The sequence below is a fragment of the Aquarana catesbeiana genome, linkage group LG03 (assembly GCF_042186555.1).
Source record: "Aquarana catesbeiana isolate 2022-GZ linkage group LG03, ASM4218655v1, whole genome shotgun sequence".
In the NCBI taxonomy this organism is placed as follows: domain Eukaryota; kingdom Metazoa; phylum Chordata; class Amphibia; order Anura; family Ranidae; genus Aquarana; species Aquarana catesbeiana.
The window spans coordinates 550568688-550581151 of record NC_133326.1 but is presented as its reverse complement, the minus strand read 5'-3'; the positions used below and the strand labels follow the sequence as shown (position 1 = coordinate 550581151).

Sequence of the window (12464 nt, the reverse complement as noted above, 5' to 3'; positions counted from 1 at the left end):
CATACAACACTTACGACGGGACTAGAAAAAGGAAGTTCAATAGCCAGTAGCCAATAGCTTCCGTCTCGTACTTGCTTCACAGCATGTGTCATTTTTGGTCCTTCGGAACAGCATACAGACGATTGGTTTTCCCGATAGAAATTGGTTCCGTCAGAAATATTTAGAACATATTACATTTATAGGTCCATCAGAATTTTCGAATAAAGAAGTCCGATGAGGCACACACAATTGGAATAGACAATAAAAAACTTCCGTCGGACATTCTGCTCGTGTGTACAGGGCATTAGGCTCCATGCACACAGGGGTTTAAAAAGCGCTGCTTCTACAGGAGTTTTATGTTTTTCATGTAGAAACAGCTCAATGTTATCCTATGTGTCCATGCACATTAGGATGATTACAGGCTTATTTTGAGCTCAGCGTTTAGAGGCAGGAAAAAAAAAACTTCTGCGTTTCTGATTGGAGCTTTCTGGCAGAAAAAAAAAAAACACAAAACTCACCTTAAAGTGGATGTAAACCCAAAATTCTTTTTTTTTTATATCATACTGTAGAGTATAAGATTTGCTATCATTTTGAGCCCAGTCTTGCCACACAGAGTTAATCCATCTCTGAGCAATCCTTTTTTATTGTTCAATGAGAAAAATCTTGACAAACTGAGAAAAACGTTGTCAAATACTCCGCCTTGCTGTGAGTGAAAGCCTAAGACACAGGCATTATTTTTTAATTCCCTCCCCCACTCCTTTCTTCAGCAGCTCTGCAAGGATTGGCTGTTCCACACCTCAGCATGATTTGGCATGCTGAAGTCATGTGGTTACTTTCCTGTCTTTTCACTGGATGTTAGAGATCATAGCAGAAGTTCAATGTTAGAAATAAACAGGAGAAAATGCATATTGACAAGGAGTGTAGAGGTGGGCGGGAGGTCTACTGCAATCACGACTCCACCCACCGAGCTCCAGACAACAGACCCACCCACAGAATATGCAGTTTTTCGGGTCTAATAACAGACAGAGGGGAGACATTTGACAGGTAAAGATACATGCAGGAGGCATGTATATCCATAGATAACCCCCATGGCAGTAGTTTAGAAAGGATGACATTGGGTTTACATCCACTTTAACTATGTACAAAAAACACTCTATATGAGCATTTTTTTCTGCCAAAGGAACTGGCGTTTTTTAAGCCCAGTCGTGCATGGAGCCTAAAGCCGCTCATACATGGTTCACAAAAACATGAACCAATTCTGTCATCCAAACATTCGGTGTGGATGCAGGAATCCTCCCCCCTGTGTCATTGTATTCTGCCAACAGGGAGACTCCCCCGCCTGCCCACCACCAGATTTCACAGATCAGCACTGATCGAACTGAAATTTTAATAAAACGTCAGTCATGTTCATAAGATGTTGATTGATCGATTGACTTCTCATTAGCAGAAACAGCAACGCACGGACAACAGATTACGTACGTACGTATACATATAAGTATGGTGGATTACCACACTCTTTTTCCACTGAGAACTACAAGCTCATCTTAGTGGTAGATGGGACTTGTGGATCATTTATTCACAGATCCCTGAAAAACGGACAGCGGTTGCAGGGAATTTGCATTATAGCGCTATGTTACACCCTAAATACACATATAACATGTTCCAAAAGGCAAAGTTAACCCCCTTCCTGACCGGCGCGCGCCGATGTACGTCGGCAGAATGGCACAGCTGGGCAAATGGACTTACAGGGTACGTCCATTTGAATTTCCCGCCATACCAGTGCGTGCGCGCCGGCGGACGGGAGCTCCGTAAGTCGAGTCGCGGGTCCCGCGGACTCGATCGCCGCGGGAATACCCGCGATCGCCTCACGGAAAGGACGAACGGGAAGATGCTGATGTAAACAGCATCTCCCCGTTATGCCTAGTGACAAGTGTCACTGATCACAGCTCCCTGTAATCGGGAGCAGTGATCAGTGTAGTGACACTGCTAGCCCATCCCCCCTACAGTTAGTAATCACTCCGCTGGGACATACTTAACCCCGCCCCCTAGTGGTTAACCCCTTCACTGCCAGTGTCATTTACACAGGAATCAGTGCATTTTTATAGCACTGGTTGCTGTATAAATGACAATGGTCCCAAAAAATGTGTCAAAAATGTCCAACATGTCCGCCATAATGTCGCAGTCACAATAAAAATCGCTGATCGCCGCCATTACTAGTAAAAAAAAAAAAAATTATTAAGAAAAATGCCATAAAAATATCCCCTATTTTGTAAACGCTATAACTTTTGCGCAAACCAATCAATAAATGCTTATTGCGATTTTTTTTTTTTACCAAAAATATGTAGAAGAATACGATCGGCCTAAACTGAGGAAAACATTTTTTTTTATATATTTTTGGGGGATATTTATTATAGCAAAATGTAAAAAATAATGCGTTTTTTTCAAAATTGTCTCTCTTATTTTGTTTATAGCGCAAAAAATAAAAATCGCAGAGGCAATCAAATACCACCAAAAGAAAGCTCTCTTTGTGGGAAAAAAAGGATGTAAATTTTGTTTGGGAGACACGTCGCACAATTGTCAGTTAAAGCGACGCAGTGCCGAATCGCAAAAAACGCTCTGGTCAGGAAGGGGGTAAAAATCTTCCGAGGCTGAATCGGTTAACAACTTCAATACCAGACACTTTCACCCCCTTCCTGCCCAAGCCAAGTTTCATATTTTCTTGCTGTCACATTTTGAATGACAATTACTCATTCATGTTACACTGTACCCAAATCAAATTTTTATCATCTTTTGGAGAAAGAGCTTTCTTTTGGTGGTAATTTAATCACCGCTGCTTTTTTTAATTTTTGCTAAATAAAATCAAAAAAAGACTGTTTTTTTTTTTTTAAATAAAGTTTTTCTTCATTTCTGCTATAACATTTTACAAATCAAAATAATCTTTCTTCATAAATTCATCATCGGTAATAATCGGCAATAATCGTCAGGAGTCGGCAGATTTCGGAAAAAAAAAATCGGAGGAACTCTGCCAAATTTGACTGCAGGAGCAGGTAAATTGTAAAAATTAAAGAAAAAACTGGGAGGAGGAGGAAAAAAAAAAAAAAAAAAAAAAAAAAAAAAAGGAAAAAAAAACTGCGTTACAAAATAAAGGACTTGTCCCCAAGCTGTGTCTTGTCGTTTTTAACATTTTGACACTTTTTGTGAAATGGCTACCCCAAAGCACCCTCCCCATGTTAAAGGCATGTGGCCTGGTTCAGGAGGGGGGGAGTGCTCTCTCGTCCCCCACTCTTTTCCTGCGGCCTGCCAGGTTGCGTGCTCGGATAAGGGTCTGGTATAGATTTTGGGGGGGACCCCTACGCCATTCATTTTTTTTTTTTTTTTTTGGCGCAGGGTTCACCCTTAAAATCCATACCAGACCTGAAGGTTTTGGGGGGAACCCTACGCCATTTAAAAAAAAAATTTGGCACAGGGTTCACCTTAATTTCCATATCAGACCCGAAGGGCCTGGTAATAGACTGGGGGGGGGGGGGATCCCATGCTCTTTTTTTCAATGAGTTTTATCTATATTGCCGAGACCCGATAATTCATTACAGCTGCGATCAGTTTTAGATGACAATTTTTTCTTTAGAAATATAATTTTGCTGTGGTACTGTTCTAAACACGGGAAAAATGCACCACTTTGCAGGCATACTATAGACACCCCCCAGGCACGATATTTAAAGGAATATTTCATTTTTATTGTTTCACTTTAAGCATTAAAAAAAAAAAATCACTGCTCCCTAAAAAACTGACTTTAAAAAAAAATTTTTTGCATTGATACATGTCCCCTGGAGCAGGACCCGGGTCCCCAAACACTTTTTATGACAATAACTTGCATATAAGCCTTTAAAATTATCACTTTTGATTATTCATGTTCGTGTCCCATAGACTTTAACGGTGTTCGTGTGTTCTGCTGAATTTTTTGCCTGTTCGGTATGTTCTGGTGCGAACCGAACCGGGGGGTGTTCGGCTCATCCCTAGTCCTGAGTACCACCTAAAAAACAGCAGTACCATTCCTGTGCCTAGGATCCCTTGATCTGTAGCCTTCTAACTGTAAATCTGCAGTGTGAGATCTGCTTCTGCCTGCTAGTCTAAGAGCTGATTCACACTGTAGCAATCCATTGTGGTGCAATAATGCATGTTACTTTGCCCACTGAGGCAGCAGATTCATTACAAATAGTTCTGCCACAAAGAAAATCACATTGTATTGTAACTGTAATGTCTGGCTTCATTTTGTAAAGCACTGCGCAAACTGTTGGCACTATAAAAATCCTGTATAACAAAATATAATATAATAATAAGGTATATGTGCTTTGGTATACTGCGGTGCGTCATTCATTCCACTGTACAGTACAGTGTGCTATGAGGCATCATGCGTTACACTTTTTTTATGTGGAGAGTCTATTGACATCTGTTACACGATTGGAGATCGGTGGATGTTTAACCCTGCAAGGGCAGTTCAAAAAAACTGAATAATCAATATGTGAATACACAATTGATGTGAATTAAAAGTCCATATTAATGTCAAAATTGCTGTGAAACGTGAATAAATGGATCTTCTATATTTACTCCAATCACTATGTAGTACTAAAGTGCAAAAATGCTTCAAATAAAGTGCTTTACCCGAAGTGGTATATCAAAGCGCTCACCAGATTGCATCGGCCACCAAGTGACCACTAGGCATGTAGTAAACAGAAAAAATTCCTTTCATCCGATGTATCCCTTCATGGGTTTTATAGCATAGGCCCACTAATTGTGGATCAACCAGATCTCAATCCAAGTGAAAATGGTATATACATATGGGTAACTCCTTAGTAAAACCAGCTCACATCCAAATCATCTGCAAAAAGTGGCTCCGCCATGAAAAGCCACAGAAAGGCATGGATAGTTTAATAAAGTTTTTAATAGCTTAAAAGGCTGCACTTACAAATCCAGTTCAAGGTACAGCGGATATAAGATGCATATAGCATCTTATACCATTTTCGCTTGGATTGAGATCTGGTTGATCCACAATTAGCGGGCCTATGCTATAAAACCCATGAAGGGATACATCGGATGAAAGGAATTTTTTCTGTTTACTGCATGCCTGGTGGCCGATGTAATTTGGTGAGCGCTTTGATATACCACTTCGGGTGAAGCATTTTTTTTTAAGCATTTTTGCACTTTAGTACTACACGGTGATTGGAGCAAATATAGAAGATCCATTTATTCACGTTTCACAGCAATATTTGACATTAATATGGACTTTTAATTCACGTTAATTGTGTATTCACATATTGATTGTCCAGTTTTTTTTTAACTGCACTACTGTTGCACCCTTTATTGTTTCACATTTTCTTTATTAGTTATCACTAATTTTAGGTGCTGCATCAGCTTATGATAGTGCATGATATTGTAGCTTGCGCTGAACCCATTTTCTATTTTTCTTAACCCTGTGAGGGTTGATGCTGTTATTGACGAGGATGAGAGTGCAAGGCATCTCTATTTGGTGAGTGCATATCCAGAGGGGAGTGGAATTACCAAGTGCACGTGGTGTGGTGGAAGAACCCAAGATTACATTGTGTAGAAGAGTGTGTGAGACATCATGTCTCAATTATGGACTATTTAAGCACGGAATATGATGATATTTATGTTCATGTATTCTGATTTTAACGCTTATCACTGGGTGTTTTATGTTTTGAGTTATTAGTGCCACTATTTACTTTTATATAATTTTACATATATATGGTAAATCTTGATTCAGAATATAAAGAATAACCAACAAATCTGTCTCTTAAGATGTAGGCTTCAACTGCCATGCTACTAAAGCCAGAGGGAACAGAGGGCCCAGAGACAGTAGTCTGATTATATCTATGTAAAAGATCCTTCTAGACTAATTTGGTGCAATGACAATCACCATCTTCTTCTTTTATTCTATCTTGTGCAGCAGACGAATTTGCAATGGGGGGGGGAAACATAGATCAGTCTGGACTAAGACCATGTTCCCTGGACCATGAGGGACTGGAACACTCCTCCCCAGTCTGAATGACTAGCATCTTTAATTGATAAGGAAGGAAAGACTTCCTTAATGGTAAGGCTGGGCTGGAGATCCACCAAGTTACAGAATTCCTTGCTTGGCAGGACAGGAGACATGGGCAGGTTGAGTGGAGTATGCTTGTTCCGGATCGACAAGATGTTGTATTGGAGAGATCTTGAATTCAATTGGGTCAATGGCAAAGCATTGAAGGAGGCTACCATGAATCAAAGAACTCTCTTAGAGAATCTCATTTTAGGATGTCTGTTTGACCTCAATTTTTCAGCGTGAGCTTGAAAACATTTGCTTGGGATATGTCCAGGACCAGACCCAAGTATTCTAGGTGAAAAGAAAACTGGAAGGCAGATTGTTGGAAATTGATTACCCAAATGAAAAACTGGAGCATCTGAATTGTCCTGTGGATGTTTGCTGACAGCTGGAAGTGAGATAAGTCCTTCAGGATAAGGTGATCCAGATAACCTGTGACCTGAATGCCCAGAGTTCTGAGAAGTGGAAAAAGAGATGCTGGGACCTTTGTGAAGAATTTTGAACTCTTATTTTGTACCCCTTGGAAAAACTAATTGAGCCCACAGGTGTCCCCCAACTCTAAGGAGTGAGGGCTTCCCTTTATTGGGAAGAGGGCTTTAGGAAGACTTGGTGGGCTTTCTGGGACAAGACTTGCATCGAAATAAAGGGCTGAGGTTCTGAAGTCAAAGGTTAGGTAGACTAATTAGGTGGTCTTCATTTTGAAGCTGTAGGGACTGATGGAGTGGAGTTTTGGAGTCTTCCACTAAGGAAGTAGAACCTTCCCTCATGTGACATTGTTTCTGAAATCGTCACGTGCCTCACCAAAGACAGACTCCTTCAAATGGCATATGTATGAGGCGTCTTTTACAGGCAGCTTTAGCTGTCCCGGTTTTGAGCTACAAGATTCTGCAAATGTTAATAGAGATTAGAGCCATTCTATAAAAGTATGTATTTATTTGTTCTAGGCCATCCACACACACAAAAGAGCAGAGCAGAAGTTATTTGCTGTAGTTGCCCAGTTAGGGCACAGACCCGGCATACAGGATCATGTGGGTTGTTTGTTGCCCTAGTCCAGTTAGCTGCAGTGTGACAGCCAGAAATGACAGCAACAGCTGGTTGAAGAGCTGGGCCTGCGAGTGTAAAGGGAGCCTTTAAGAGGGTCTCAAACTTCTCATCCATACCTCTAAACAAAGGATCATCTTCAAATGGTACAGTGAGATGTTTACTTAAAACCGATAGCAGGATCAACTACCGGAACAGACCACTTATTAATGAACACTTTTTCCACTGGACAGAGTTTGATTTTCAGAGGAGTAAAAATCTTTTCTGGAGAGACCCAACTGTAATACATTGCCCATTCTATTCTGTTGTGAACAGGGAAAGTTGCTAGACATTTGTGTAAGGTATATCCGCGCAATGGATATGGGTACTACTGAGATATAAAGCTGCTGCCTCTGCAGATACAATTCCACTTAGGTGGAGTGTATTAGGGTGTATATAGAAAGCAGGTGTAGATATGGCGCTGCTCTAGTGGGGTAAAATTTTTTACTGATGAACCACCGTTTTGTGCTTTGTGTGGTCTCCTTACTTCTGTGTAGAGGCTAGGTAATGTGTTTAAATAGCGAAAGCCTTAGACATTGTGTATGTGAACAAAATCCCAGTGTTGTGCTGAAGATAAATAGTAACTTGTTGACAAAATATATTTCAAAGCAAAATACGTGAATAAACGAAAATTGGGATGTGTAGGACCTAACTTTTTTTAGCCTCTGAAATCCAATTGTTATTTGATTTGTGTTACACTCTCTGGCAATTATTTACCAATAAAATTTTATATATATATATATATATATATATATATATATATATATATATATATATATATATATATATATATATATAATCCTGGCTGTGCTCCTGTGCGTAATTTTACCCAAACTTAGTGTGGATTACTCTGTTTAGACATTTAGTAGATATAAAGTGCTAGTCCTGTAAATAAAACGCAGCAATCATATATTACATATCGTTGCGTAAGTAACAAAGTGCAAATAGTGCTTAAAACCAAGAAGGTGCTGGTATACTCTTTGTTAATTAAAAAGTGACTTGTGCTTAGATATAATGAAGTGACTTGTGTACAAAAAACCCGTGCTTATTGGAAAAGACAATTTTGTTTCTTTCAAAAGTCTTTTTATGTGGCTCAAAGGGGTAAATCCTCTTTGGAAGACAATATTGTGTGAAAAACTTCTTATCCAGGTGCTGACTTGGTGATGGTGCCTCTTAAACGTGCTCTTATTATGCTTGCACTCACCGGATAACCTTACCCCTGCAGGGGTGCGAGCAGTCACAGTATTTGCCACTGTGTAGCAACTCTGGATGTCTCCAGTCTGTGCTTTAAGTGTTGTTTACCGATTTACAGCTCCAGTAGACGTCTGATGACGAAACGCGCAGGGAGGGACCTACGAACGTCTTGCACAGGCTGTTTGTGATGGAATTTACTCTCTTTCATGCTTAAACTTACCTTTTAAAATGTGAGTACAATATTTTTATGTTACAATAAAGCTTCTCCATACGGTTTTACACTATGGGCATTCCTTCTCTCTTTTATGATGAACATATGTAAATCGGTAAACAGCACTTAAAGCACAGACCGGAGACATCCAAAGTTGCTACACAGTGGCAAATACTGTGACTGCTCGTACCCCTGCAGGGGTAAGGTTATCCGTTGAGTGCAAGCATAATAAGAGCACGTTTAAGAGGCACCATCACCAAGCCAGCACCTGGATAAGAAGTTTCTCACACAATATGGTCTTCCAAAGAGGATTTACCCCTTTGAACCACATAAAAAGACTTTTAAAAGAAACTAAACTGTCTTTTCCAATAAGCATGGGTTTTTTGTACACAAGTCACTTTATTATATCTAAGCACAAATCACTTTATTATATGTAAGCACAAGTCACTTTTTAATTAGCAAAGAGTATACCAGCACCTTCTTGGTTTTAAGCACTATTTGCACTTTGTTACTTACTTACGCAACGATATGTAATATATGATTACAGCGTTTTATTTACAAGACTAGCACTTTATATCTACTAAACATCTAAACAGAATAATCCACACTAAGTTTGGGTAAAATTACGCACAGGAGCACAGCCAGGATTATATATATATATATAAATTTATTGGTAAATAATTGCCAGAGACTAACACAAATCAAATAACAATTGGATTTCAGAGGCTAAAAACAAAAGTTAGGTCCTACACATACCAATTTTCATTTATTTATTCGCGTATTTTGCGTTGAAATATATTTTGTCAACAAGTTACTATTTATCTTCAGCACAACACTGGGATTTTGTTCACATACACAATGTCTAAGGCTTTCGCTATTTAAACACATTCGTTAGACATTTGTCTTTTAAAAAAATTTGCAGGTCTCTGTACCCAAAGGGGCATGGCAAGACAGAGGAGAATCCAATGAAACAATGCAGAAGTGAGCATATTCACATTAGTAAGAATTTTACGTTGAGCTGCAGTTTCAGGTGCATAAGAGTCTGGCGGTGGGAAATCTTCCACAGCCTCCTCTAACACCACCTCTGGGTCCTTTGTGCTGTTCTATGTTCTCCTCCTCTAGGCCGGTCATATCGGGATCTGACTCAGGTAGGAACAGAGAAACTGGAAACAGGGCTTGGCATTAGTTGTCAGAGAAATTGTGACACAGATGCAGAAAAATCTGCCTTTGTCGTCAGGTAAGCTGCTTGTTGCATGCCGGAATGGAACTTGAGTTGCATGCAGAGACTGGCATTGAAATCGTCCTGCCTTGGTGTAAGGGAAGCATGGTGTGTTGTGCAGGCTTTCAGCAAAGCAAATGTCTGCCTGAGTTTTTGCAGTGGCTCCCTTTCACCTGGTTTCCACCATAGCTACAGGTGAGGGTATTTTTCCTTTAGGGTCACTCACAGAATATGGTGCGAAATATCGGGTAAGGAAGTAAAACACAGGGACCCAGGTGTAAACCATTCTGGAGCAAAGTCCTTGTGGTGAAAAAGGTGGGTGGAAGCACCTGAGTATGTTAGAAAGGTTCTAGCTAAAACTGCCGTTAAAGTGTGCAACTTGTGGTTTGACAAAGCTCTGAGTGGCCAAGTTTTAGCACCAAGTTTGAAAAGTTTACACTGTAAAATGAATAAACATAGTCCCCGTTTTATGGGCAGAGATACAGGGGTGATCATGTCTTACCTGACCCTGATGGCAGGCCCTAAATAAAGTCCAGGCTTCACTTGTCAAAGTAGGCATACCCCCTGAAGGGTCTGGATGCTATAGGGATGTCCAACAGCCCTGGACCTGTATAGCACACTGCGGCTGACTACACACATTGCACAAAGTACCGAGGTGAGCACCCCTACAGTATCCAGTGCCCAAAAGGTCCATCACCCTTAAACACTAGCACAAAACTGAGGATTCACAGAGTGTGGTAGGGTTATGGGAGAAGTGCTTAGAGGTCATGTCCTCAAAAGCTTGCCAGTATATAATCACCTGAAGGTAGGAGCATATTACGAGGGTCTACGAAGACTCCACCTGTGATCTTTTAATGCACAATTAAGATAAAAAAAAAAAATATTTCCAAGAATGCTGCTTATTTTGAAAGAAAAGCCTAAGCAAAGATCATATAGGGTCTAGCAGAAACATTTTAGGTGTTTTCATAAAATTAAAGCAGAATTCCATCTTTACTACTGTTCCAGTTTATACAAGTAACGTTGCATACAATTTCTTCCAAATTTTATTAACACAATGGATTTCAAATGAGCCCGCAAAATTCTTGAATTACATACAATTATATCTTAACGTATAACTAAAGGCAAAACTTTTTTTTTTGTTTTGGATGGAGTGAAGGATAAGAACGCTTGTCAGTTTATTGCTGTCTGTGCCCCGGTTAAGGAGATTCATCCTATTTGTCCTGTTTACCATTATCATTTAAAGTGAAAGTAGAAGAAAGTCTCAGATTTTGGGTTGTACCCAGAAAAGTAATAGGGGGAAATCTTCCAATGGGGACACTAGATCTGATGGCCTGGGGGTCCCCAAGGAATTCCCTTAATTTGCAGTGTTTTTCTCTCACTTCCTGTTTGGTTATATGGGACAGGAAGTGAAGGGAAATCTCTGCAATGGGATAGGGGTTATAACCTTCCCTTACGCTATCCAAATTGAAAAAAAAGTTTTGCCTATAGTTCTACTTTAACTTTAGTAGACCGCACAATCACATTTTAAAATGTGTGGTCAATTCTATTAGACTCTCATTAACTGCTTATTTTGCCCATCCACATCCAAATTGAAAGTATTTGATATAGGCATTCAAGGAATGGGTACAGGCTTTGAAATCAGAAAAGAACAGGAGTCAAATTAGCAGGTACAATACCAATCTTGACTATCACTGACCAATTTGGGCAGCTTGTTGACGGCTCGAAGATAATTTTTGTCCATGATGCAGTTGCCAAGAGAGTTTCCAAAACACCTAGCACCAAAAAAAAAAAGGGGGGTTAATAACTATTTTTTAAAGAGATAAACCACCTTTTGTAAAGCAGTGACAAAAAAAAAAATATATATATATATATATATATATATATATTTAGCTAAATTCAGATATGAAAAAAATGAATGTTGTCTACAGTGTGCATTTCAGGGTGCGTGGCACAAGTGTTCAACGGAAAACAAAAATAAGGCTTAGAAAATTCATCAATCTATGGTTTAAAGCCGGGTACATATCACACGTACTCCGCAAGAACCAGCTGAATCATGGTACATGTCTACTCCTCTCTGTTCAACAGAAGCCAGTCGTTAGAATGGCTCCTGTTGAACAGTCCTGCTGGAAAACCAGCATTCGATCAGCACATGCAGCCAATAGCAATAAATACCTGACAGTGGTTTTAGCACTTTCTCATGCTATCCAAAACGTAAAAAAAATTTTATGTGATCTGCCATTGCTAACAGGTTTCTAAAACTTCTGGTCCCAGGCTTCATTAATTTCCAATTCAATGGCCTTGAACATGCCTGCAGTCAGCGAAGCCCTAATTCCTGATATTTGGCCAAGGTATGTGTGACAGCAAACAAATAACATTTTAAGAAAGAAAGCAGCAGATCATACGCACCCATCGCATCAAGTTTTTTTTTTTATAAATATCTGCATATCATATTTACTGGTGTATATAAGCAAGCCAAACATTGCTCAGATAGGGCAGTAAAACAGAATAGCTGGAAAATGTAGAAGTGTGGCTGAAGCACACAACTCAAGAGTCTCTCTTACTTGAGCGCTCTCTTTAATCCATCAGTGACAGCCTCCTTGCGAGCCTTTTCCAAGGATAATGCCTTAGATTTCAGTCCCTCGCTAACGCCATAGCCAACATCTTCATGGAAGGAGCCGTCCTGG

General features: G+C 39.8%; 1 protein-coding gene across 1 annotated transcript in view; it reads right to left on the bottom strand.

Annotated features, from left to right (window-relative positions):
• Positions 1-12464, bottom strand: part of RAD52 (RAD52 homolog, DNA repair protein) — a 257504-nt gene that overhangs the window by 112228 nt on the left and 132812 nt on the right. The window contains 2 exon segments of the mRNA XM_073621619.1: positions 11477-11552; positions 12342-12460. Of these exon segments, the coding sequence (XP_073477720.1) occupies positions 11477-11552; positions 12342-12460 (195 nt within the window).